The 27,622-nt window shown below is 44.4% G+C and overlaps 2 protein-coding genes across 2 annotated transcripts; both read left to right on the top strand.

Moving 5' to 3' along the window:
• Positions 1-271: 271 nt before the first annotated feature.
• LOC117520040 (switch-associated protein 70-like) lies at positions 272-1,972 on the top strand. Its single transcript, XM_034181344.1, has 2 exons — positions 272-968; positions 1,082-1,972. The coding sequence occupies exons 1-2, from the start codon at positions 647-649 to the stop codon at positions 1,798-1,800; spliced, it is 1,041 nt and encodes a 346-aa protein (XP_034037235.1). The 5' UTR covers positions 272-646; the 3' UTR covers positions 1,801-1,972.
• Positions 1,973-25,453: 23,481 nt separating this feature from the next.
• LOC117519664 (homeodomain-interacting protein kinase 2-like) lies at positions 25,454-26,949 on the top strand. Its single transcript, XM_034180935.1, has one exon. It carries the CDS (start codon positions 25,471-25,473, stop codon positions 26,947-26,949), a length of 1,479 nt encoding a protein of 492 aa, XP_034036826.1. The 5' UTR covers positions 25,454-25,470.
• Positions 26,950-27,622: the final 673 nt, after the last annotated feature.

Raw genomic sequence — 27,622 nt, 5'->3', positions numbered from 1 at the left:
GCCAAACGTATGGAACCAAATTTGCACTCTAAATGGAACCAAGCTTCACTCTGAATCCAATGCAACACAAATGGGATGAATTAATCCATGTCATGTGACATACAAAGCACCAATCAAATCACAAGGATCCACTCAGCCATTATATAATATGTAGTCATTGTGCGCCAGTCAAAGCAGTCCGGGCAGGCGCGTGCACGTGAACAAAACTTCCACCCGCTGATAGCTGCTCAGCGCGACAGTACTGCTTGTTAATTTTCTGGTCTGTGAAGAAGGCATTCAAGTAATAATTTAATTGTACTGTGTGTACCATATTAACATATGACAATAAAGTCTTTAATCTGTTTTGTATTTTAACAAAGCATTTCTGCACTGTAGCACTTTAATGACATCATAAAGCATGATGGACAGGAAGCAGCACCTCAGTGACACCAAAGGATGTCAATGACATCACAAAGCCTGTTGGTGGTCACAAAGCCTGTTGGTGGTCACAAAGCCTGTTGGTGGTCACAAAGCCTGTTGGTGGTCACAAAGCAGGTTGAAGTGAGTGTACACAGGTGGCAGTGAGTGTTTCATTCTACATTTCTGCATCAACAACAGAAACAGGAAGACAACAGCACAAAAGTCTGACTATTTGCAACAAGAAACCATGAGCCAGAAAACCAGGAAACAGCAGATTATTCAGGCCATGAAGAGTTCATCCAGCCCAACAGCCCCAGTTTCAATGGATTATAAAATCATTGAAACTGGCATCTCAGGGACCATCCAGTGGTACAATGTGAAGGCTGGATATGGTTTCATCAGGAAGGCTGACACAGAAGAAGACATCTTTCTTCACCATACAGCCATCAGAAACATCGATCCCAGAAAATACTGCTCCAGAGTGGGAGCCGGTCAAACAGTGAAGTTTGACATTGTGGAAGGAAAGAAAGGCCCACAAGCTGCAAATGCCATCATCAACATCCTGGATGGTAAGTACACACCCCTTTGTGTATTTTTGTGTACTGTTTTTTTTTTTTTTAATCAGGTTGTGTATTTCTTACTTTTTGGTTTTATATCTGATCTTTGCTGATGTGCTCTTTAGCTCCGACAACAACAAATGGCCCCTCAGAGGCTGACCAGGAGGAGCTGCTGAACCACAAACAGGAGCTGGAAGCTGCTAAAGACCACTTTAAAAAACAGATGGCAGCCATGAGGAAGGACTATGACACAGACCTGAAGGCCACTGAGGAGAAATACCAAAGGCAGCTGGAAGCCCAGATGGCCAAATCCAGAAAAACTCAGGAAGAAAGAGAAGCTGAGTTCTGTAAACAGCTGGAAGTCAAAGAGGCCAAAGCCAAAAGTGAGCAGACAGAACTCAAAGACAGATTCTGTAAACAGCTGGAAGTTGAGCGGGCTCAATTCCAACAACAGCTGGAAATCCAAGAGGCCAAAGCCAAAACAGAGCAGACTGAACTCAAAGACAGATTCTCCAAAGAGCTGGAAGTCGAGCGGGCCCAATTCCAAAAACAATTGGAAATCCAAGAGGCCAAAGCCAAAACAGAGCAGACTGAACTCAAAGACAGATTCTCCAAAGAGCTGGAAGTCGAGCGGGCCCAATTCCAAAAACAATTGGAAATCCAAGAGGCCAAAGCCGGAAAAGAGCGGCAAGAGCAAGAAAACCGGTTTCAAGAACAGCTGGATGCTCAGGAGGCCAGCTTTCAAAAGATGAAGGCATCCATGATGAGCAAATCCTGGTTTGGTGTTTTCGGTGGGGTTTGCCTTGCTGTTGGATTTTTGTCATCCAAGTGTCTGTCAAAGTAACAGACAGATTTGCCGAAAGACTGTTCTTTGTAATATTTATAAATACAATGTGCACCCGGTTTAAATCTTACAAATTTTTTTTGTGATTAAAAAGAAACAGCCCCCCCACCCCAATTTACTTTAGGCCTTCTGTAGTTTATAAGACAGTGTTTTCCATCTGGTTTTTATATGAATTTTACTGACTGTCTGATGATCTGCAACTGTTTTGTTTTGTGTTCCAAACAGTAAACCTTAAATGGAATGACTTTTTTTTTTTTTTTTTTGGAAGTAGGGTTTATGGCTTTATAATTTAAGATTCACATTTAGTGTCTTTTGTTTTCCTGTTGACCTGGTGATGAAGAAAATAAAATCAAAATGATCAAAATATTGGAGCATCTAAAACCTTTTTTACAGCACACACCACACCTAAATATGACCTTTTTTTCTCTATTTATCAAGGACGCTTTAACCCCCGCGACCTGGTTCCAAATAAGTGGTTGAAGATGAGTGAATGAGCGAAGAATGCCTTAACATTTTTCACTGTTAAAGAGAAAACTGTAGTTGTACAAAACGTGCATGAATCCCCCCCCCCCCCCTTCTTTCCGCGCCTCCTCTGCTCGCGGCAGGCCATGTAAATTCTAATGTGTGAACACGTAGACTATGGCAAGCCAACAATGCCACAATTACGCCACTTTCAGACACGTTTCATCAAAAATACACCATTTTGTCAGTAATTACGGCGCTTTTTACGTCGTAATTAAAGACAAAACCATTAAATGCACCGTAATGTGTAAAACAATAAGCCGTTTTTTTACACCGCAATGGAGCCCTTAAAAAAACGCTGTTTTGTCAGTTATTATGGCGCTTTTCTTACCGTAATTAAAGACGACGCCGTTAAATGTGCGTGGCGAAAAATGGCGTTCAGATGCCCACAACATGCATAAAATCTGCGTGTTTGTGCACTTCACGACACGCATAAAAAACAGCTTTGAACTTAAAGTGTTTGTGTCCAATCGCTGATCAAGACAAGCAGACCGAATCAGTCCAGCACAGATCTCTTTGTGGCACTTGTTTTTTTTATACTATGCTTGTAATTTCAATTTTTATCATCTTTTATTTGCCCTTTGTTTGTGTAAAAGTGTAACTGTGCTTTGTATTTGCTGCTGTTTATCTTGGCCAGGACTGCTTTGGAAAAGATGTTCTTAATCTCAAAGGGAGTTTTTCTGGTTAAAGAAAAACAAAAAGAAAAAAAAAACATGCCACTTGCAGGATTCAAACCTGAAAAGAGCTGAATGTTAGATGGGAGTCTTACCACTGCACTACAACCATAGTTACAAAATGCATGCGTAAAATCCTTCAAATAAATAAGAAGGGAAACGTATCTAATAAAAAAAAGCAATGAAACGATGTATGAAAGAGGATGTTAATTTATGACATATTTTCCTGCCTAATCCCCAAAATATTAGACGATGTTAAATGACACAACGAGCAAGTTGGAGCAAACTTTGACGCAAAGAGATTTGTTTTTCCTGTTTGTAAGTGACCATGATGTGATCTCGATGGCACAGAAAGCAGAATGAACTCAGAACTGAATCTGATCTCCGAGCACATTCACAAAGGAAGGTAAAAGGAAAAATACATAAATTAAACTTGACATGTTCAGATGGCTCGTAATGCTGCATTCACACCGGGCGCGACGCGAGCGACAGCAACTACAGGTTGCCATGTAATCCCTATGGAAGGACACGTTTTGGCGCCAAGCCATGCAGCGCGACGCGATGGACGCGAATGAAGTGATGCGAGTGAAGTGATTTTGAGCAACTGGCGTGTTTGTGGTGCAATATTGCGTCACGTCACGTCGTGTTGCCCTCCTCCCCAAGTTGAAAAATCTGAATTTTTTCGTCTTGTCGCGCCGCAATGACCAATCAGGGACTGAATATGTAACGACGTGGAGATGTCTGGAGTTTGACTGAGGATGTGAACATGTCCTGTCTCTGGTAGCCAGCCTGTGAGCAGGACTAAAACAGTAAAGAGCCCAAATCTCACATCAAATAATTTGATTTGACACATTCTCACACTGCTATATTCACTTAATCTAGTTCTGTCAAACAGTCCCACATACTTTGGTTGTTTATGTGCAATACTGATTTTTTCGGTACACAATCAACAAGCCAAAGCGTGAAAAATCCCTCTCTATTTTAATTTTTATGATCACTTTGATAACAGTAATACCAGTTACATCCAACAGAACTTTACTGTCCTTATTGTCAAATTGTACTTGTCAAGTGTACATTGACTGTATTGACTACGCACCCCTCTTCTTTGCTCCGGCAACAGAGCGACTCTGAGTAAGCCACTTCAACATTTCAAGTGCGTCCAGATTGCAGACGTTACAGTAAACAAGCGGAGATAGTAAACGGCTATGTCGAGCACCAACTTCCTGTTTTAAAAATAAAAAGGTGGGATATTCAAACCAGAGATACTGTGTTTAAAGCTATTGAGAAGCTATTGAGCGAAAATGCTAATGTTTACATTTAAAATGAATTAAAAATATGAACCGATTTAAAATGCAAAAACAAGAGGTGTATCTCATGTAGCCAGTGGAGCACAATGATTCCACACTGATTTTGAATCAATTGATCACATGACCTACAAGCTATTGAGCTAAAATGCTAATATTTACATATAAAAATAAAAAAAATATGAATAGAGTTAAAATGTAAAAACAAGAGGTGTATCTCATGCAGCCAGTGGAGCACAATGATTCCACATGGATTTTGACTCAATTGATCACATGATCTAGAAGCTGGGATCAATCCCATCATCACGTCTTCCGAAGAGGAAGCAGAGCCTGGGGACTCAGAGGTGGACTCATCCATTACCCAGGCCGAAGTCACTGAGGTGGTTAGAAAGCTCCTCGGTGGCAAGGCTCCTGGGGTGGATGAAATCCGTCCTGAGTACCTTAAGTCTCTGGATGTTGTGGGACTGTCTTGGCTGACACGCCTCTGCAACATCGCGGGGCTATCGGGGACAGTGCCTCTGGATTGGCAGACCGGGGTGGTGGTCTCTCTGTTTAACAAGGGGGACAGGAGGGTGTGTTCCAACTATAGGGGGATCACACTCCTCAGCCTCTCCGGTAAGGTCTATTCCAGAGTACTGGAGAGGAGAATTCGACCGATGGTCGAACCTCGTATTCAGGAGGAGCAGTGTGGTTTTCATCCTGGTCGTGGCACACTGGACCAGCTCTACACGCTCCATCGCGTGCTCGAGGGTTCATGGGAGTTCGCCCAACCAGTCCACATGTGTTTTGTGGATCTGGAGAAGGCGTTCGACCGTGTCCCTCTGTGCACCCTGTGGGGGGTGCTCCGGGAGTACGGGGTCCGGGGTCCTTTACTAAGGGCAATCCGGTCCGGGCAATCAGTTAATTGGTCATTGTTTCCCATACTGAATTTGCATATCAGTTTGTAGCACTTAATATTAACAAGAAATAATTATCTAATAAAAGTCAAATTGTTGTGTGGGCCGCTGAAGAGGAGGTACTGCTGGCCCACCACCACTAGAGGGCGCCCTGCCTGGAGTGCGGGCTCCAGGCACCGGAGGGCGCTGCCGCCTTACGGGAGCAGCCAGGACGACAGCTGTCATCCATCACTGGAGACAGCTGATCCCAATCAATACGGAGGTATATCAGCAGGACGGCATCTCCACCTCATTTGCCGAGATATCGCCTGACCAAAGAGGTAACAATCTCTGCCCATACATATAACTAACCATTGTTGTATTTCTTGTGGAGCATTTGTAGGACAGCTGACTACTGAACAACTTTTGGATAAGTACTCACCTTCCTACACTCCTGTATCATTGTTAACGAGAGGTGGAGGTGGACTCTCCACCCTCCGTGTTACTGGGTGCAGTCGCATCCACACCTGACTGTTTTTGTTCCTTGCCAGCAGTACCGGATCCGACGAGCGGAGGCAGTGGCCACCTGGGGATTCGGGACTTGGCGGCTCCAGTATTCCCGGGGTTCGGTGGTAGAGGAAATCGGGTTGGTTCCGGTTCGACTTGGACAGACGTCTCCTATCGTCGAGCCTGCCCACACGACACCGTTGTTATTGGACTCAGTCTCAATATTGTAATCGGCTGTGTTGTTGTGCCTGTTTTCACAACAGTAAAAACAGTGTTATTTGATTCCTCCATTGTCCGTTCATTTGCGCCCCCTGTTGTGGGTCCGTGTTCCTACACTTTCACAACACAAATATTTACATGTCAGATGTTTATGTATGACTGATTTCATCACGTGCCATTATTACTTTCCTTTCTTTGTTTTGTTTAAAATTTTAATTCTTCCTTTTTGATTTCCAGTGTTTATAATAATGTCATTGTGTTGAATGATGAATTTAGTTAAGTTTATAAGACATGTGGTGTGTTACAACTTAATTTAAATGTATTTTCCTATAGTAATTACATTTCAGTTTTCATATGTTTGATGTTTGTAGTCTGTTTCTGTTTGCTAATGTTGCTTCTTCTTCTTTTGGCTGTTCCCATTAGGGGGCGCCACAGCAGATCAATCGTTTCCATCTCACCCTGTCCTCTGTATCTTCCTCTGTCACACCAACCACCTGCATGTCCTTCCTCAACACATCCATAAACCTCCTCTTTGGCCTCCCTCTCCTCCTGCCTGGTGGCTCCATCTTCAGCATCCTTCTCCCTATATACCCTGGGTCCCTCCTCTGCACGTCCAAACCATCTCAATCTCGCCTCTCTGACTTTGTCTCCAAACCATCCTACCTGTACTGTCCCTCTGATATGTTTATTCCTAATCCTGTCCATTCTCATCACTCCCAAAGCAAATGTCAACATCTTCAGCTCTGCCTTTTGCCTTTGTCTCTAAGCCGTACAATACAGCTGGTCTCACTACTGTCTTGCAGACTTTCCCCTTCACTCTTGCAAATGTTTTCAGTCACAAATCACTCCTGCCACCTTTCTCCACTCACTCCACCCCAGTGGCGGTTCTACACTCAATTACTCCCTGGGTGAGACCCCCTCCGAGCACCCCCCCTCCCCACCCCACCACCACAAAAATCATCCGCCGCTAACAGAAATCCACTGCTCCCATAATTTTATTTTATTTGGCAATAAAATTATATAAGAATACATAAAAATACCGCTGAGGATAACACAAGAACGCTTCCAATACGGATGCTAATTTACATTGTGGTCCTCGAGCACCGAGCTGCTGATCCGCAAGCTGCCCTTCTAGCGCCTGGTGAGAGAAATCGCTCAGGACTTCAAGACGACCTCCGCTTTCAGAGCTCCGCTGTGATGCTCTGCAGGAGGCCGGCGAGGTTGACCTGGTCAGCAACTTCCTAGTTCATAATATCGCAGTCTGACACTGTCAGCCAGTTCGTTACATCACCACTAAATTCACTATCTGGTATATAAGATACGGATAAACTGAACCAACTGCTACACATCTATCACGATAAATAGCTTTATCTCGAGGATTTAAAGCATCGTAATAACCGTACATTCTCTCCATTTTTCTATCACGCACCACCTCCTTGTAATCCAGAATGGAGACGACACCTGTCCTACAGCAAATCAGTCACATGACTGAAAACTCTCTATATAAAACATCAATGAATTGAACATTTGACTAAACACGCCCTTAGATACTAAATGTCTGTCATTAGACGCTTATTATGTCTTTCAGGGAGGAACAATTAGCTCTTTTATTAAGGTGCATATTTGTCTCAATATTTAGCTAAATACTGAGCTTGTTGTTTGTAAATATTAGGCTAAATGTGTAAAAACTTAACTAGTCTGTAAAAAGTTTTAGCTTTGACCATATAGTGTTTGCCTTTTTTCCGCCCTCCCAATTTTTGGTCTTCATCTGCGGATCAAAAGAAAATCTCTACTGAAATGTTCCAAGCATTCCTATGCCAATGAAATCAAATGTGATTCTTTTTCTCCATTAAAAAAACAAAAAACAATTAATTATGAACATAAGCCTCATTTTAAATTTCATTATTATTATTATTATTGCTATTTTGTCAGTGTACATGATAATGAAAAGAGAGTTGCCAGCTGCTGGAAAATTATTGTAAAAATTGGATAATACACACACACACACACACACACACACACACACACTTCTTTGTAAATCGCAGGTGATCACCACAAAAAAAAATTATGTTGTTTTTACCACCTAAAACAGTTATGCATTTTTAAAGGTGAAAGTGGTCTCACCATTGTCTTATTTATTTATATCTGTCATCAACCGTCAGTCATATTGACTATGGTGTAGCACCCAAAGGATCATCTTGTTTGCCTGTGGACCATCTTAGATTTATATCCTTTGACATTTATGAAGACAGATGCCTGTTGTAGATGAGTGATTCTGCAGTGCTGACTTTCCTTCTGGCCCTTGTTCCTTCGTTACAGTTTCTGATGACAGTCCATCCATTTCTGAGTCCTTGTGATATTTGTTCCTGAATCTTTTTTTGTTGTTTTTTCCTGTTTGTAAGTGACCGTGATGTGATCTCACAGCAGTCACATCAGCAGTGATGGCACAGAAAGCAGAATGAACTCAGAACTGAATCTGATCTCCGAGCACATACACAAAGGAAGGTAATAGGAAAAATACACAAATTAAACTTGACATGTTCAGATGGCTCGTAAAACAGTAAAGAGCCCAAATCTAACATCAAATAATTTGATTTGACACATTCTCAAACTGCTATATTCACTTAATCTAGTTCTGTAAAACAGTCCCACATACTTTGGTGCCCCACACTCGGAAAGAGGTGTACCCACAGTTGAAGATTTGCATGGATTTACTCAGGCTGAAGCATTAAGTTTCTTCTCCTTTTTTCTTTATTAGGAGTTTGCTTATTTTGCTTCATTTCCCAAAAAGCCAGGTCAAAACCTTAAACAGACACACATACACCTTATTTGCAGTGAAAATTATAAACCACAATAAATTCATCTCAAAATGGTAATTAATTTCTATGCATAATTTAAAATCTCAACCAGCACACAAACTTATTTAACACAATTTTAAGTCTAAAATTAGCTACATGATCAACAAATACTATAATGAATGTTTATGAGTTCAATGGTATATCGGGCATCCGGCGTAAAACCTGTGCCAGTTCAACATGCAGAGCCACCTTGGATTTGCTGTGGCGACCCCGAGTGCAAACAAAGGAGCAGCCGAATGGACTTACTAACAGGCCGCAAATGGCCAACAAATAAATCTAAAATTAAACTAGAAGCACTCAGAGAGTGCAAACCTCTTCCAAGGTCACGGGGTCACTGACGCCATAACATCTACATGCCGTGGAATCATTGAACCTAAAAAAGTCTAACAATGATGTTTGCTCAGTAGTAAAAAAAGTTTCATCTGCTGTGACTGGATAGCATGTATCCTTAGCGCTTGGCATCACAGTTTATTGCAACTTGCACCTTTCCCAGAAGCTACTGTCATCTGAGCACTGATATTAATATTGCATGTGTTTATAGACAAAAACAAATAAGAAAATTCAATTTATTATTCAACTAAACTGCAAATATATGAATTTTTTAACATTTATGAAACACTTCTCTAAACAAGGCCATAGGGTCACTGACCCTAAAGAGATTCCCTCCTTGGCACAGTGATCTATTCAACAATTCAGTGTTACAACCAAAACTATGATACATACAGTTTTCTTTCCTTTATATTTGACATCCTTGACCATGAAAACATACCACTACAACTTGGAATCACTTTTATGTCTTTATTAGTTCAAAAGTTATTGTATAAAAACAATTTTTTGGTAATGCGGTTTTCTTCTGGATCTAGCTCCGTAACATTTGAAGCTACATCAAATCTGATGACACCTTACTGAATCAGTACAGATTCTGCTACAATTTGGTGTTAGTTGTGCATCTCTAGCTTCATTTGTCACCTCACACTGACATATTTCTATTTTCCATATATTTTTGCATATTCTGGATCACCAGATCCGGAATCCGGATCCGATCATCACCAAACTTTATTGTTTGATAGAACATTTGACTGTGTTACACCCTAATTTTTTTCAAGCCTTTCTGCCTTGTTTTTGTGGAGTTAGAAACTAGAATGTCAAAATTCTCCTATCCCGCAATGGTGAAGAATCCTTTAGAAATCGTGATCCAGATCACCACTAAAATGTAATCACTTGTTCCTCTTGTCATTTCCAACCACTCCACAAAATTTCATCAAAATCCGTTCAAAACTTTTTGAGTTATCCTACTGTCAGACAGACAAACAAACAAACACGACCGAAAACATAACCTCCTTGGCGGAGGTAATTATGCTTGTTCACGTGTACATTCTTGCCTTCTATCCCAGTGAGGGGAAGTAATGTCTATAGTTGTAGTTGAAAAATGCTAACCCTGAGTTACCACATCCTTCTCTGGATGGAGCCCCACCTCAGAGAGAAAAGAAAAAAGCAGCAGAATCAAGCATCAGAATGACAAATACCGTGTAATTTGTCAACATTAAGCAACAAGAAAAACAGAAGAAATACTAAAGTCATCACCGGCCACCAGCCCTGAGCTTCACTAAAAGACCCAGAATTTAGATAAAGTTGAGGCTGCAGCATTCTCCGTTTCCTAATAAAATGAATTAAAACAGTAAAAAGCATAGAAACATACTATGCCAGTATGCTAGCCATATAAAAGGTAAAATAAGTGTGTCTTAAGTCTGGACTTGAAAGTCTCTACAGAATCTTTATTGATGCAGGGAGATCATTCCACAGAAATATATAGATTTATATATATAGATAGATACTCTGATATATAACTTACTGTATCTCTCTCTCTCTCTCTCTCTCTCTCTCTCTCTCTCTCTCTCTCTCTCTCTCTCTCTTATATATATATATATATATATATATATATATATATATATATATATATATATATAAAGTTATATAAGTTATACAAGTTATAAAAGTTATGTAATAGATAACAGCTATATAATAAATAGCTTTACACAGTGCTAAAAGACACTTTACAGAAGAGAGAAAATAACAGAACAAAGCAACTTTATTATATTAAGACCAAAAAAAACAAAAAAAACCAATATAAAATCAAACCTTTACTGTGCCCTGTGATGGAATACGATGACCGCTCCAAGATGGCGGCTGCATTTCTTGCGTCTTTGCAACCAATGCAGGGTCTTTTCTTTTATGTAAAAAAAACAAAACAAAAGCAAAAGCATCTGTAGTATAAAACAAACAAATGTTTCAAAATGTTCGCGTAATTTCTTTTCAGACCTCAAAATTGACACTATGAGGTCTGTTAGAAAAGTATCCGACCTTTTTATTTTTTTCAAAAACCATATGGATTTGAATCACGTGTGATTGCATCAGACAAGTTTGAACCTTCGTGCGCATGCGTGAGTTTTTTCACGCCTGTCGGTTACATCATTCACCTGTGAGCAGGCTTTGTGTGAGCACTGGTCCACCCTCTCGTCGTTTTTTTTATTGTGAATAAATGTCTGAATGATTTGGAGCTTTGCTGCATCAATTTTTTTCCAGAAACTGTGAGAGACCTCCAGGTGGACACCGTTCGGAAAATTAATATGGCTTTCAGGGACGATTTTATGGGGATTATAAAGATTAAGGAGTGTTACTGCCGCTTTAAGGATGGCCCACAACTGCTGAGAGTGCCGATCCCAGCGCCGATCGACATGCTCAGACCCCGCTGAAACAACCAGATCATTTCCAACGTGAAGGCTTTGTTGATCCGGGATCTCGTCTGACTTTCACAAAAAGGCAGGAGACGCGGACATCAGCACTTTTTCGGCACATTCCACTGTTACAGGAGTTTTTTTCATGGAAAGAAAAGCGGAGGGATGCGCCACGGAGCTGTTCATTACGCGGGACAAAACCACCTCGGTGTTGGACTCACAGGACGGCTTTGAGATAGCTTTCAGATGGATTCCGGTTGCTTTTCAGTCGTGTGATTATCCGATTGTGATTGTGCATGAGCTGGACATGCCCCAACATGTGCTGGAAGGCTTCATCACGGCATTGCGTTGCGCATAACTAACAGTCTATAATGACTGCAATAAAAAAAAGAATTAAAAAACTACCAGGCACAAACTGAGTCTGGTGCAATGAGGCCCATAAGGTCCATCACACACTGGGAAACTCCAGAGAAGAAAACGGTCCAATCCCTATCAAGGAGAGTGGTTCCGGGCCGAGGCTGTGCATGGAACCATTTGTGAACCATTTGTAGTCTTTCCCCTGGCCTGAGACCAATTTGCCATGGGAGACCCTACCAGGAGCACAAAGGCTCCAGACAACACCGCTCACAGGTTCATAGGGACACAGAAACCTCTTCACCACGATAAGGTGACAATTCCTGGAGATTCCCGGACACATGTTCAATGATTTATAATAAAACTGAATATTAAATGTTTAATGAATTAAATGGACACTTAATAGAATAAATTGCTACCAGAAAAAACTTTGTGCACTATTTTAATGTTGCTGTGGGACAAGACACCCATCAAATTTAATATATAAAGCTGACCACATGTGTGTGCGTGTGTGTGTGTTCACTATGCACAGCCACAGTATTTAAGCAATTGACACCAAGCTTGCTCTGGTGACTGGCGGAACCAAGGGGGAGGTGACTGGGGACCTTAAGTTGAAAGCGTAGGTGCGCAAACACACACACGGTCAGCCTTATATATTAAATCACGATCCGCTCTTTGGAGCCCTTATTTTCGCAGTTCACATGGTACTAAGGTCAGGTAGCAAGCATCACACTTTATCTACTACATAGTAGCAGCTGGCTAGGGTGCACTTTAATTACAATCCGCATGGCACATGCCAGCGCATGCCGTGTGCCAGTTAAAGCGCACGTTTTTTCCATTAAAATGTACCTGCTGTGTACGGCATGGCAGAGCATTGCAGTGATATGACATGCTATCTAACCTTTTATCATCATTCACCTGAGTCTCATGAATGTCACAAATTTCTCTATGAAAATTAATGATGACAACATACACACAAAGCAATGCAACTTATTACACCTTAACTAAAGTGACATGAAAATTCAGTAAGATATATCTTATATATTATATTCCAATTCTAAGGTGGAACTATGCTAGTATACTAAGGTATATCTAAATATGTAAAAAGGAAGAGTAAAATAGAAGGGCGATTCTGTGGTAACGGAATTACAATCGCAGCACATTTTTAATGGGGAGCTAAAATATGGCCAGATTTTCCAGTTGTCATAATTCTGTTACCACAGAATCACCCAGAAGAGTAGAAAAGAGTAGAGTAGAGCCACTTAGGTGCCTGGTCTTGAGAACCAGGGATGGTAGGTTATGAAATATGAAATATACATGAAATATACAGCGACATGGCTAAAATTCTTCTCCATTACATGTGTGTAGAACGGGTAACTCAGCCAGTTTAATGCATCACTGTGGATATTATCATTCATAAGTGCCTTCGGCTTCCCAGTTGTTTGCACAGCAGATGTGATGTGGATGTGCATATTGAATGGGCACAGGTTTTATGCCAGATACCCTTCCTGGCACAACTTCATATGGAGAAATCGGCAGGGGAGGGGTTGAAACTGAGCATTCCGAACTGAAACCAAATGCACTAACCACATGGCCACCACCCCTAACTATTATTATTACTATGTTTATATAGTGGAACAATCAAACAAGATGTTTTAGAATTTTTGATATCTATTGCACAGGGGTGGTGGCCAAGTGGTTAATGCGCTTGGTTTCAGTGCAGAAGGTTCCAGGTTCAAATCCCACCTCTGCCTCAAATGGCCAACAAATAAATCTAAAATTAAACTAGAAGCACTCAGAGAGTGCAAACCTCTTCCAAGGTCATGGGGTCACTGACGCCATAACATCTACATGCCGTGGAATCATTGAACCTAAAAAAGTCTAACAATGATGTTTGCTCAGTATTAAAAAAAGTTTCATCTGCTGTGACTGGATAGCATGTACCCTTAGCGCTTGGCATCACAGTTTATTGCAACTTGCACCTTTCCCAGAAGCTACTGTCATCTGAGCACTGATATTAATATTGCATGTGCTTATAGACAAAAACAAATAAGAGACAAAATTCAATTTATTATTCAACTAAACTGCAAATATATGAATTTTTTTTAACATTTATGAAACACTTCTCTAAACAAGGCCATAGGGTCACTGACCCTAAAGAGATTCCCCCTTGGCACAGTGAGGTATTCAACAATTCAGTGTTACAACCAAAACTATGATACATACACTTTTGTTTCCTTTATATTTGACATCCTTGACCATGAAAACATACCACTAGAACTTGGAATCACTTTTATGTCTTTATTAGTTCAAAAGTTATTGTATAAAACCGATTTTTCGGTAATGGCGGTTTTCTTCTGGATCTAAATCAAATCAAATCAAATCAATTTCATTTATATAGCGCCAAATCACAACAAACAGTCACCCCAAGGCACTTCATATTGTAAGGCAAAGCCATACAATAATTACGGAAAAACCCCAACTGTCAAAACGACCCCCTGTGAGCAAGCACTTGGCGACAGTGGGAAGGAAAAACTCCCTTTTAACAGGAAGAAACCTCCAGCAGAACCAGGCTCAGGGAGGGGCAGTCTTCTGCTGGGACTGGTTGGGGCTGAGGGAGAGAACCAGGAAAAAGACATGCTGTGGAAGACAGCAGAGATCAATCACTAATGATTAAATGCAGAGTGGTGCATACAGAGCAAAAAGAGAAAGAAACACTCAGTGCATCATGGGAACCCCCCGGCAGTCTAAGTCTATAGCAGCATAACTAAGGGATGGTTCAGGGTCACCTGATCCAGCCCTAACTATAAGCTTTAGCAAAAAGGAAAGTTTTAAGCCTAATCTTAAAAGTAGAGAGGGTGTCTGTCTCCCTGATCCGAATTGGGAGCTGGTTCCACAGGAGAGGAGCCTGGGGTGATATGGTACTATGAGGTCCCTAAGATAAGATGGGACCTGATTATTCAAAACCTTATAAGTAAGAAGAAGAATTTTAAATTCTATTCTAGAATTAACAGGAAGCCAATGAAGAGAGGCCAATATGGGTGAGATATGCTCTCTCCTTCTAGTCCCTGTCAGTACTCTAGCTGCAGCATTTTGAATTAACTGAAGGCTTTTCAGGGAACTTTTAGGACAACCTGATAATAATGAATTGCAATAGTCCAGCCTAGAGGAAATAAATGCATGAATTAGTTTTTCAGCATCACTCTGAGACAAGACCTTTCTAATTTTAGAGATATTGCGCAAATGCAAAAAAGCAGTCCTACATATTTGTTTAATATGCGCTTTGAATGACATATCCTGATCAAAAATGACTCCAAGATTTCTCACAGTATTACTAGAGGTCAGGGTAATGCCATCCAGAGTAAGGATCTGGTTAGACACCATGTTTCTAAGATTTGTGGGGCCAAGTACAATAACTTCAGTTTTATCTGAGGTTAAAAGCAGGAAATTAGAGGTCATCCATGTCTTTATGTCTGTAAAACAATCCTGCAGTTTAGCTAATTGGTGTGTGTCCTCTGGCTTCATGGATAGATAAAGCTGAGTATCATCTGTGTAACAATGAAAATTTAAGCAATGCTGTCTAATAATACTGCCTAAGGGAAGCATGTATAAAGTGAATAAAATTGGTCCTAGCACAGAACCTTGTGGAACTCCATAATTAACCTTAGTGTTGTGTGGGCCGCCCGAAGAGGAGGTACTGCTGGCCAACACCAGAGGGCGCTCTGCCTGTAGACGGGCTTCAGGCACCAGAGGGTGCAGTTCGCCTCCAGGGACCCTGACAGTCCTTCATCTCATCTAGCCATCCATAAAAGCCTGGAGAAGACACCACACCCCTGCCGAGAAATCATCTGAGGTACTCAGGTAAACTCTCAGCCGTCTTTGTCTGTTTCAGCTAAGCTTATTGTTGCAACGTACTTTGCTGTTAAGCTCGAAAAGCTGTACTTTATATTCTGAGTTTGCAGACGTTTCAGTACACTTGCAGCTGGTCAGGAGGAGTTGGCGTTTCCGCTCCTCAGCTGTAAGTGAGATTAGGATCTGCACGACTGTGATATTGTGAGAAGTGGGAGGTGGTGTTTTTCTCCCTTCATTATCAGAACTCTGCTGACTGTTTGCTGGGTGTGTGCACACACCCACCCTTGACTGTTTCTGCTCCCTGCCAGCAGTACCCGATCTGACAGCTGGAGACGGTGGCCACCTGGTGACTCGGGACTTGGGGGCTCCGATGTGTTCCAGATCCGTTGGCGGTGGAAATCGTGTGGGTCCCGACTCTTATCTGGACAGGCGTCTCCTATCCTCGAGCCTGCCCACACGACACCAACTGTACTAATTGACTGTAGTATTGAATTGTATCTGTATCCGTTGTGCACATTTCACAAAATTAAAAGTGTTACTCTTTATTTCCATTGACCGTTCATTTACGCCCCCTGTTGTGGGTCCATGTCATTACACTTTCACACAACAGGATTTCTCGGCCAACTGTCATGGATCCTGAGGAGCGTCAACCATCGAGTGAACCACCAATGGAAACACAGGAGTCACAGGGTCCAGCAGGAGGCGTACTAGGTGAGCTGCAGCAAATCCTAACCGCCTTCACTGCTCGGTTGGACTTGGTAACCGAGCAGAACATTATCCTCAATCGGAGGATGGTGGCTCTCACCGCTCAGGTGGAAGCGCACGTGCAGGGCGCTGCTGCGGCACCTCCTCCTGCTGCCTGAGTGCCAGACACAGATATTCTAGTGGCCATTCAACGAACCCCCCCCCCCCCCCCCCCCGTCCCCTGAAGCATACATAAGTCCTCCTGAGCCGTATGGAGGCTGTGTCGAGACGTGCGCTGATTTTTTAATGCAGTGTTCGCTCGTCTTTTCACAGCGTCCGGTCATGTACGCGTCTGACGCTAGCAAGGTGGCTTATGTGGTGAATCTGCTTCGAGGAGAGGCACGCACATGGGCTACGGCACTTTGGGAGCAGAACTCATGGCTCCTTACTACATACACTGGGTTTGTGCGGGAGTTCAAACAAGTGTTTGATCATCCCAACAGAGGCGAGACCGCTTCGAACGTGCTGCTGTCGATGAGACAGGGGCGTCGGAGTGCAGCCAAATATGCAGTCGACTTCCGCATCGCGGCAGCGAGGGTCCGGCTGGAATAACGTTGCGCTCCGCGTCGCCTTCGTAAGCGGACTGTCTCCGGTCCTGAAGGAGCATTTGCTGGCGAAGGATGAGCCGCGGGATTTAGATGGGCTTATTGATCTCGTTATACGGCTAAACAACCGACTAGAAGAACATCGCCGGGAGCGAGGTGAAGGGCGTGGCCGGGCACGAGCCGTCCCTCTTCTTTCCGGGTCCGAACGGATGTCGTCGTCCCCCCGCTCCATTGCCAGAGCCTTCAGTGAGGCGACAGCTCCCTCTGCTGACGAAGCTATGGACACGAGCAGGGCTAAAGTAAAATCAGAAGACAGACAACGGAGGCTGGCCCGTGGGGAGTGTTTTTTCTGCGGCTCGAGTGAGCACATACAGAGAAATTGCCCCAAACGGTCAAACTACAACGCCTGCCCTTAGAGACTGGGCTAAGGGTGGGCCATAACACTCACGAGGGGAAATCCCGCAAATCCGCACGAATCCCAGTTACGATCCTAAGTGGGGATTTAACCCTTCATGCCCCAGCACTGGTGGACACGGGGTCGGAGGGGAATCTGCTGGATAGCAGATGGGCAAAGGAGGTTGGGCTCCCTCTAGTGGCCTTACCGTCACCATTGTCGGTGCGGGCACTAGATGGCACCCTACTTCCACTAATTACACATCAGACACAGCCAGTGACAATGGTTGGGTCTGGAAATCACAGGGAGGAGATTGTGTTTTATGTAACACTTTCTACATCCCGAGTGATTCTGGGTTTTCCATGGGTGTTAAAAAACAATCCCCGGATTGATTGGCCGTCTGGGGTTGTGACGCAGTGGAGCGAAACCTGCCACCGGGAGTGTTTAGGATCCTCAGTTCCACCCGGTGTGACAGCTAAAGAGGAGGTTTTAGTCCCCCCCAATCTGGCGGCGGTGCCAGCTGTGTACCATGGTCTTGCTGACGTCTTCAGCAAAGATCTGGTGCTCACGTTGCCCCCGCACCGTCCGTACGATTGTGCCATTGATTTGATACCGGGCGCTGAGTACCGGTCCAGCAGGCTGTACAACCTCTCACGTCCGGAATGCGAATCAGTGGAGACCTACATCCGGAACTCGTTAGCTGCCGGGTTGATCCGGAACTCCACCTCCCCGATGGGTGCTGGTTTCTTTTTTGTGGGCGAGGACGGCGGACTCCGTCCATGCATTGATTACAGAGGGCTGAACGAGATCACGGTTCTCAACCGATACCCGTTACCCCTTCTGGATTCGGTGTTCATGCCCATGCATGGAGCCCAAATATTCACAAAGTTGGATCTTAGAAATGCGTATCACCTGGTTCAGATACGGAAGGGAGACGAGTGGAAGACGGCGTTTAACACCCCGTTAGGTCATTTTGAGTACCTGGTCATGCCATTCGGTCTCACCAATGCGCCCGCAACGTTCCATGCCTTGGTTAATGACGTCTTGTGGGACTTCCTGCATCAGTTCGTCTTCGTGTATCTGGACGATATTCTCATCTTCTCCCCGGATCCAGAGGCACATGTCAAGCATGTACGTCAGGTCCTGCAGCGGTTGTTGGAGAACCGGCTGTTTGTGAACGGCGAGAAGTGTGAGTTCCACCGCACTTCTTTGTCCTTCCTGGGATTTATAATCTCCTCCAACTCCGTCGCCCCTGATCCGGCCAAGGTTGCGGCGGTGAGAGATTGGCCCCAACCAACAAGCCGTAGGAAACTGCAACAGTTCCTCGGTTTTGCAAACTTCTATCGGAGGATCATTAAGGGCTACAGTCAGGTTGTTGGCCCCCTGACAGCCCTGACCTCCACTAAAGTCCCCTTCACCTGGTCGGATCGGTGCGAAGCCGCGTTCAAGGAGTTGAAACATCGGTTTTCGACTGCACCAGTTCTGGTGCAGCCTAACCCTGATCGCCAGTTTATTGTCGAAGTGGATGCCTCTGACTCAGGGATAGGAGCCGTGCTGTCCCAGAGTGGGGAGTCCGATAAGGTACTCCATCCTTGTGCCTACTTTTCCCGCAGGTTGACCCCGGCTGAAAGGAACTATGACGTCAGCAATCGGGAACTTCTGGCGGTGAAAGAGGCTCTTGAGGAGTGGAGACACCTTCTGGAGGGATCCTCGGTTCCCGTCACGGTTTTCACGGACCATCGGAACCTGGAATACATCCAGACCGCCAAGCGTCTGAACTCCAGGCAAGCCCGTTGGTCACTGTTCTTTGGTCAGTTTGACTTCCAGATCACGTATCGCCCCCGGACTAAAAACCAACGGTCCGATGCACTGTCCCGGGTGCATGAAGAGGAAGTCAGGCCAGAGCTGTTGGATCCACCGGGCACTATCATCCCCGAGTCCACTGTCGTCGCAACCCTCACCTGGGACGTGGAGAAGACCATCCAGGAGGCCCTGACACAACACCCAGACCCCGGAGATGGACCTAAGGACCGGCTGTACGTCCCACCAGAGGCCAGGGCTGCGGTCTTGGACTTCTGTCACGGTTGAAAGCTCTCCTGTCACCCAGGGGTGCGTAGAACCGTGGCAGTGGTCCGGCAGCGCTTCTGGTAGGCGTCGATGGAGACCGACGTCCGGGAGTACGTCCAGCCCTGCACCACCTGTGCCAGGGGCAAGGCAGATCATAAGAAGGCCCAAGGACTCCTCCAGCCGCTGCCGGTGCCTCGTCGCCCCTGGTCCCACATAGGCCTGGACTTCATCACGGGTCTCCCTGTGTCCCAGGGTATGACGACCATCCTGACGATAGTGGACCGGTTCTCCAAGGCGGCCCACTTCGTGGCCCTCCCGAAGCTCCCGACGGCCCAGGAGACTGCAGACCTCCTGGTCCACCATGTCATGCGTCTGCATGGTATCCCCACGAACGTAGTCTCGGATCGTAGTCCCCAGTTCTCCTCGCAAGTCTGGAGAAGTTTCTGTAGGGAACTGTGGGCCACCGTGAGCCTCTCGTCCGGGTACCACCCTCAAACCAATGGACAGGCAGAGCGGACGAACCAAGACCTGGAGCAAACTCTGCGGTGTGTCACCTCTGCACACCCGAGGGACTGGAGTCAACACCTGTCCTGGATTGAGTACGCCCATAACAGTCAGGTCTCATCTGCCACCGGCCTCTCCCCCTTTGAGGCATGTTTGGGGTACCAGCCCCCATTGTTTCCCTCCGTGGGGGGAGAGGTTGAGGTCCCCTCGGTCCAGGCCCACCTCAGGAGATGCCGTCGGGTATGGCGCACTGTCCGCTCTGCCCTTCTGACAGCCCGGACGAGGGCTAAGGACCATGCAGACCGCCGGCGTTCCCCGGCCCCTGCATACCAGCCCGGGCAGGAGGTTTGGCTGTCAACTAAGGACATCCCTCTGCAGGTGGACTCCCATAAACTGAAGGACAGATACATAGGACCTTTTCCTATCATCAAAGACCTCAGTCCAGCCGCAGTGAAGCTGGCAACCGCAGCTTCACTGCAGCTGCCAGCTTCACTGCGGATTCATCCAGTCTTTCACGTGTCCCGGATTAAGCCGTATCACACCTCTACCCTCTGCACTCCCGGACCAGCAGCGCCTCCTGCCCGGATCATCGATGGTGAGCCTGCGTGGACCATCCGCAGGCTTCTGGACATCCGTCGACGGGGCCGGGGGGTCCAGTATCTGGTGGACTGGGAGGGGTACGGACCCGAAGAACGCTCCTGGGTGAAGCGGAGCTTCATTCTGGACCCGCCCCTCCTGACCGACTTCTACGCCCGACACTCCGACAAGCCTGGTTGAGGGGGGGGTCCTGTTGTGTTCATTCCTGTCAACTCTTACTTTAGTTGTTCACTTTGCATAATTTTGGCCAGGAGTTCTTGAACCTGTGCACTCAGCCTTCTTCCGACTGTGTGTTAAAGTCTGCTTAGTCATAAAACAAAAAAAAGAAAAGACAAACACAAACAACCATACCAACCCCCCCTCCCCAGAGGACCGTCCCATCAAACCCAGGGAAGAGGAGAAGAGAAAAAACAACCCAAACTTAAGCTTGCAAAAAAAAAACTCTAACCCCCCCCCCCCGGACGACATGTAGGGACCAACACCCCCCAGAGGACATCCCGCCAGCTCCAGGAGTAATAACCACAGCCGAGGTCCCTCTGGGATCCAAAGTCACCCACGGGGACTCCCAGCGCCTCCCAGAGGACCGTTCCATCAAACCCCAGGAGACGCCCCCCCCCCTCATGACTAACAGACCCAGCCCCGGCCATCTACGGCTAGATGGACCCACAGCCCTTTCCCCCCCAGAGGACACCACAGTCACACCCTGAGGGTGGAAACTGGGGGAAAAAAAAACAAAACATACAAACAAAACAACAACCCCATCCCCACCCCCTCAGCGCAGTGGAAACTGGAAGTACGTCCAGTGTCACCAACCACGACTATACCCCAAAAGTCAACTGGGAGGAGTGGAACAGCGGTAATGGCGTACGGCACAAGACGGCGCCACCCCTCTGACTTTTAAACCAGCCACCAGCTGCGGGTATATTCCACTGCCCCAAACCTCAGCTACGCCGATGGCGTACGGCTCAAAGGCGCGCTGAAGCCGGAGGTGGAACAGGGAATCAACAAAAAAACAACACCCCGAACCCCCCCCCCAACCGGATGCAGAGGTTATCTGGGAAACGCCCAGCACAACCAAACAGCACCACTCCAGCAACGCCGACAACATACGGCTCACACGGCTGGGCCCAGAGGAGAAGACAGGGAAGTAAAGAAAATAAAAAAAAATACTCCTGATGTCGATCTCACACGTCTGCTCACAAGGTCGAGTCTCTGGCAATCACACACTGTGCATTCAAGGTTTAAATGCAGCAATCTCTGATCAAGACAAAATACACCACAGCTGTGAGTCCTGATGACCTGCATGTGAAAACAAGCCTCAGGTGTTCAGGGTGAGGTCCTAATGCTCAGCACTCAGTCCTGAATGCATACCACCTGGTGGGAGAAACAGAAAACAAAAACCAAGCCAGCCAAACACCCCAGCCCACAACAATTAAGGAGTGTTACTACCGCTTTAAGGACGGCCCACAACTGCTGAGAGCGCGGCGCGCTCCCAGCGCCGATCAACATGCTCAGACCCCGCTGAAACAACCAGATCATTTCCAATGTTGATCCGGGACCTCGTCTGACTTTCACAAAAAGGCAGGAGACGTGGACATCAGCACTTTTTCGGCACATTCCACTGTTACAGGAGTTTTTTTCATGGAAAGAAAAGCAGAGGGACGTGCCACGGAGCCGTTCATTAAGCGGGACAAAACCACCTCGGTGTTGATCTCACAGGACGGCTTAGAGATGGCTTTCAGATGGATTCAGGTTGCTTTTCAGTCATGTGATTATCCAATTGTGATTGTGCATTTATTTATGTACATTTATTCGCAATAAAAAAACAACAAGAGGGTGGACCAGTGCTCACACAAAGCCTGCTCACAGGCGAATGATGCAACCGACAGGCGTGAAAAAACTCACGCATGTGCACGAAGGTTCAAGCTTGTCTGATGCAATCACACGTCATTCAAATCCATATGGTTTTTGAAAAAAATAAAAAGGTTGGATACTTTTCTAACAGACCTGGTAAAAACAATCGTTTCTACTCTATCAAATTGTTACTTATTTTGTCATGATAAAATCTCCATATAAAATAAATAGATTAATAAAATTCTCATTTTTTTCTTCTTCTTCATAAAACTGTCAAATTATAAAATGCTATGTTTAAACATTTATGTTTTATTTATTCATTATTATAGCTATTTTCGGATAGAAATATAAGGGTTTAAAAAAATGGTGTGATAATGACAAAATTATTGAGTTAAATTCACAAGGGAGGAGAATAATGCAAATTAACATTTAGTATAGCTATGAAACATTAACATTTGCCCATCTTTATGTCTAATAGGGGGAAGAAATGTGGTTTATGGATCGTTTTTCTTTTGAGACTTAGTTACAAGTTTCAAACTTGGCTCACAAAAATAGAATCACGAATCAAGCGTGCTTATCACTCTTCTGCATTTTCCAACATAATAAAAAGTGATTTGATTTTCAACAACCAATCGTCTTTTTTGCTAACAAGGTGTATTTCATTTCTATTCCATTTTGTACCGGTCTAAAATTTCTGTCGTAAACATAGATTGTAAGGTCGTAAAACAACGCGCCGCTCATTTGGCACACAGTGTGAACAAATCAAACGCAATGACTCCATGTGCACCAAAGAACAGAAGAGCATGAGAGAGGTATAGCACATAGACAGTGTGCTGAGGAATATTTTTTAAACTGCTCCAGAGCAAGCATTGACCACCTTGAGGGAAGACAGCTGACAGGACACCGTGAGCAGGTTAAGAAGAGACGTCAGGTGTTGGAACATGTAGTGGAGGTTGTGAAGGTCATAGGGAAGAGAGGCTTAAGCTACAGGCAGGAGCACAGTGAGGCTGCGTACAACTTGGACATTGACTGCCTCGATCATGGCAATTTTTTGGAATTGATAATATTGCTGGGGAAATATGATGTCTGCTTAAAAGAGCACCTCAGCAACATAACTGAAAAAAGTAAGCAGATCCATGCTTCAGGAACCCACGGCAGAGGTTCTCTGATCACCTTCCTGTCAAAAACGACTGTAAATGCAGTAATTTGTGGCACATTCTACTGCGCTTTATTTTAATGTTTGAAATAACACAATGTGTGCATATATCCTCTGGTATGTTGTGTGTTTTCATGTATCGTATAAATAATCATGGTGGGCCACCATGGCCAAAAATGCCCGGGCCTTTTCTTGGTCGGCGTCGGCGGCCATCTTTAATTCTCATTTTACTTCTGGATCCCCTGGGAAAAGTGCTTGGATCCACTAACATATGAAATCAACATACTTCAAAGATTCTGTATGCAAATTTCCATACTTTCTGCAGGATGTGAACATCTCTGCCAATTTTTGTTACATATCTGCCTCACTAAGGTTGAAAAATTCCAGAGTTCCCCTTTAAGCTCAAGTCTGCCCTCTAGCCTCAGTGGATACTGAGACAGTATAGGTGCCATTCAGTGTCGTTTTGGATCTCCACCACTAGGACGCTGTTTCACTAACATGATGTGTTGGACTACTGACTCTTACTGAGTCTTACTGAGTTAGCCACACTAACTGTGGTTAATCTTAAGAATGGCTGTGTCCCAGTTTAGTGGCTGCATACTTCAAGCCTATGTCCTAAAAGATCTGGATATGTTTGTGGGGTGTTGAGTAGAATTTTGAGGGGGAAAAAAAAAAAATCACTTTACTCCATTTTTGAATAAGGCTGTAACATAACAAAATGTGGAAAAGGTGACGGGCTGCAAATTCTTTCTGGGTGCACTGTAAGTACACCGACTTCACGGGTGCTGTCATACTTAATGACGTCACAGCCAAAAAGTTTTAGATCTTTGAGTTCATCTCATACAAAATGGGAGCAAAACCAAAAGTGTTGCGTTTATATTTTTGTTGAGTGTACATATAATGTGGAGTTGTGTCAGGTAGGGCATCCGGCATATAACTAGCTGCTGAAGACAGCAGAAATGTGTGGCTCCATGAGCTCTCCCCAGGTGTTTCTTGGTCTCCTGCAATGCCAGCTCTTTCACCGCATAGGTACACTTCTATTGGCCATGTCCAGGAATCTTAGCCTTTAATCCAGGACAAACATACAGACTCATCTTCTCAAGTGCCACAGTCAGGATATGCAGATCCTGCCTGATCATAAACAGCACGGCCAAAGCTCCCCTCTAGAATTGCCCTTATACCCTTGTCACACATAGCCAGAATCATGCAGAGTGGCGTCGGACTTATGAATTAGCGCACATCCGAAAGGTGTCGGGTTTCAGTTTCAAAACGTTCTCACAGCCATCTGCGGAAGTCCACACAGTTGGTCAAAATCTGCCGGCGGCCCCGAGTGTGAAGCACATGCTCATAATTCTCTGGGTGCGGTCGAGATGGGACAGAGGTCCATGAGCAGTCTGAGGAAAGCCTGCCGGTATCTGCATGGGCCACGTATAATAATGTTCACCTCTACTGCCCCCTCAACCCCCCACCCGGGAGATAAATAGATAAAGAGAATGATTCAAGCATTAAATTATTGGTTGCCCAGTAACCATAAAGAATTAAAGTGAAAGTTCTTTTTGTCTGACATTTCTAGCAATAATGATTAAAGCTGAATTTTGTAATAGATCTATAGATCTGCCCAGTAACCATAAACAATTAAAGTGAAAGTTCTTAAGTACAGAAGTGGCATCAAATCATTAAGGTACAGAAGTGACATCAAATCATTAATGTACAGAAGTGACACACACAGGTGGCCTTATATGAACTTCAACATCCACACATTTTGGAGTCGAATGCAGTAGAACCCTCTGCCAAAAACGCTCTGCCAAACAGTTGAGCTGAAGATTAAAGGGTTAATCCACAGACGATAATTATCGTTCAATATAAAAATTCAACCAGAAGCAACTGTTGTCTTTGAAGGGGAAAAAAAATGGGCTCTAACAACAACAAAACTAATATCCAGACTGAGAAGTACTTGTTTGGGGACATGTTAGGAAGAGGAAAATTTGGCCTAGTGTTCAAGTGTACTGACAAGAAGAATGGAACTCCAAGAGCCATCAAGATTCAAACCATTGAAAATGGGAAACGTGAAGTGCGCATGATGCAGCTGATCCAAAACCTTGACAAACACAATGTGATCAAGTTCTATGAGACATTCCAAGATGATCCACATGTCCACATTGTATTAGAGTTGCTGGATGAGAGTCTTGATACCTTTCTGAAGAAGAATCGTTGTCTCACCCTAATACAAATAAGGCCTATCTTGAAACAGATTCTTGTGGCCTTAAAGGCCTTAAATGAAGTTGGCATAATTCACACTGACATAAAACCGAGCAATATTATGCTGGTAAACCATGAAAACCAACCATTCAGAGTCAAATTAATTGACTTTGGTGTGGCTTTACTTAAATCGGATGTAAAGGCTGGCATACAGGTTCAACCTCCATGTCTGAGGGCTCCAGAAGTGATCTTAGGCCTCAAATTTACAGAGGCCATTGATATGTGGTCACTAGGATTGACGTCAGCATGCTTGTTACTGGGACATCACCTGTACCGTGTACGCTATGATTATGATTTGTTGCAAGGTATCCTTTATTCTTGTGGTACACTACCAGCAGACATGCTGAATAAGGGACTATATACCAAGAAGTTCTTCAAAAAACACAGAGATGTCTGGAGGCTCAAAACTCCATCAGAATACTCTGGCAACATAGTGGGAGATAAACTAAAGAATCCTTTCATAAAACTGGAAAAGATAAAACAGTTATACATAACTGAAAATGACTCTGAGCGTCAAGACCTGAATGAGTTTCTGGACCTGCTGGATAAAATGCTTCAAACTGACCACAGAAAAAGGATCACACCCACAGAGGCACTGCAGCACAATTTCCTGACCATGGAACACCTGGATGAAGGCTGTGATTACACAAAAAAGGCTTTCTTAACTATGAAGTTCAGTACACCCAATGATGGCAAACCTGTAGACACAGATTCATGTGATGGAGCACAAGTTACTGGTTTGGCAAGAATCCCAACCTTCTTCTCTAGTGTATTCACAACAATTTTAAAGCCTTTAAGGATGATCCAATATTTCTGCATCAGAAATTTATGCCGCTGCCCCATTGAGGGCAGTGGGACCCGTCAGGCCACATATCCATTTCACGGCACTTCAGGTAGGGATCCCGAAAGAGACGGCTATATGGCCGGTAACCATAGGGACACTGTAGACACAAGTCAATCTGGCAGAGTCCCAAATTCATGTTTTAGAAGCAATTTATTCCCTGCTGACACCAGAGATGGACTTGGGGAAAAACTTTGGAGAAACATCAAAAATTTCTCCTCTACCATGTTCAGGATGCTCTACAACCCTTTAAAGAAAATCAGAAATTACTTCTTGGCTGGTCTTTGATTTATATTTTGAGGGAACAGCTGTACAGTAAGTGATTATGGCAGCATCATGGTTACAGGAACCAGTGGCAACTCCAGCGTGGGCACTTTCATGACCTCAAAATCATAAAATGTCTGGTGCACATTGGAATGTTCAGCTACTCCATGAAAATGTGTAATTGGTTACTGTTGGGTATTTTCTCCTCCAAACATTTTTAAAACCTTTAACAAGACAAACAGAGTCAAGAAACACCAGTGAGACAGAAAATCAAATATTACGCGCGGAGTGCGGCCAGGCTGTACACCAAGGCTACACTAAAGTCTGGCCTGCTTTTCCGCTCTTTTTATTAAGAGACGCCCTCATCACATAAACAAGAAACTTGTCCTAAGGGTGGGGGTAATGACGCAAGACAAGTTTCTTCCCATAACATAAACGCATACGTCAATAAGTGCAGCTGTAAGGAAGAACACTTCAGGTCAGCACATCTCGTTCGTCTGTTGCAGGTATCAGCTGTTCTGCATCTGCCTGAAGTGTCCTGTCTTCCACACTCCTTCACACTAAACACCACATCACAAACGTCAAAACAAAATTGAATTCTCAGGATTGCATTAAGACAGGTGCAAAACAGCACATCTCCGTTCTCATGAGAAAGAAGACAAAGCTAAACAAGGTTGAATAACACGTACGTTCTCAG

This window comes from Thalassophryne amazonica, chromosome 11, assembly GCF_902500255.1.
Source record: "Thalassophryne amazonica chromosome 11, fThaAma1.1, whole genome shotgun sequence".
Classification (NCBI taxonomy): Eukaryota; Metazoa; Chordata; class Actinopteri; order Batrachoidiformes; family Batrachoididae; genus Thalassophryne; species Thalassophryne amazonica.
This window is presented reverse-complemented; position numbering and strand designations above follow the sequence as displayed.

What these genes read in the sequence shown, in the direction of transcription:
- LOC117520040 (XM_034181344.1), top strand. Translation starts at nt 647, where the DNA reads ATGAGCCAGAAAACCAGGAAACAGCAGATTATTCAGGCCATGAAGAGT. An exon ending in CATCATCAACATCCTGGATG is followed by an intron (nt 969 to 1,081) that starts GTAAGTACACAC and finishes TGTGCTCTTTAG; the next exon opens with CTCCGACAACAACAAATGGC.
- LOC117519664 (XM_034180935.1), top strand. Translation starts at nt 25,471, where the DNA reads ATGGGCTCTAACAACAACAAAACTAATATCCAGACTGAGAAGTACTTG.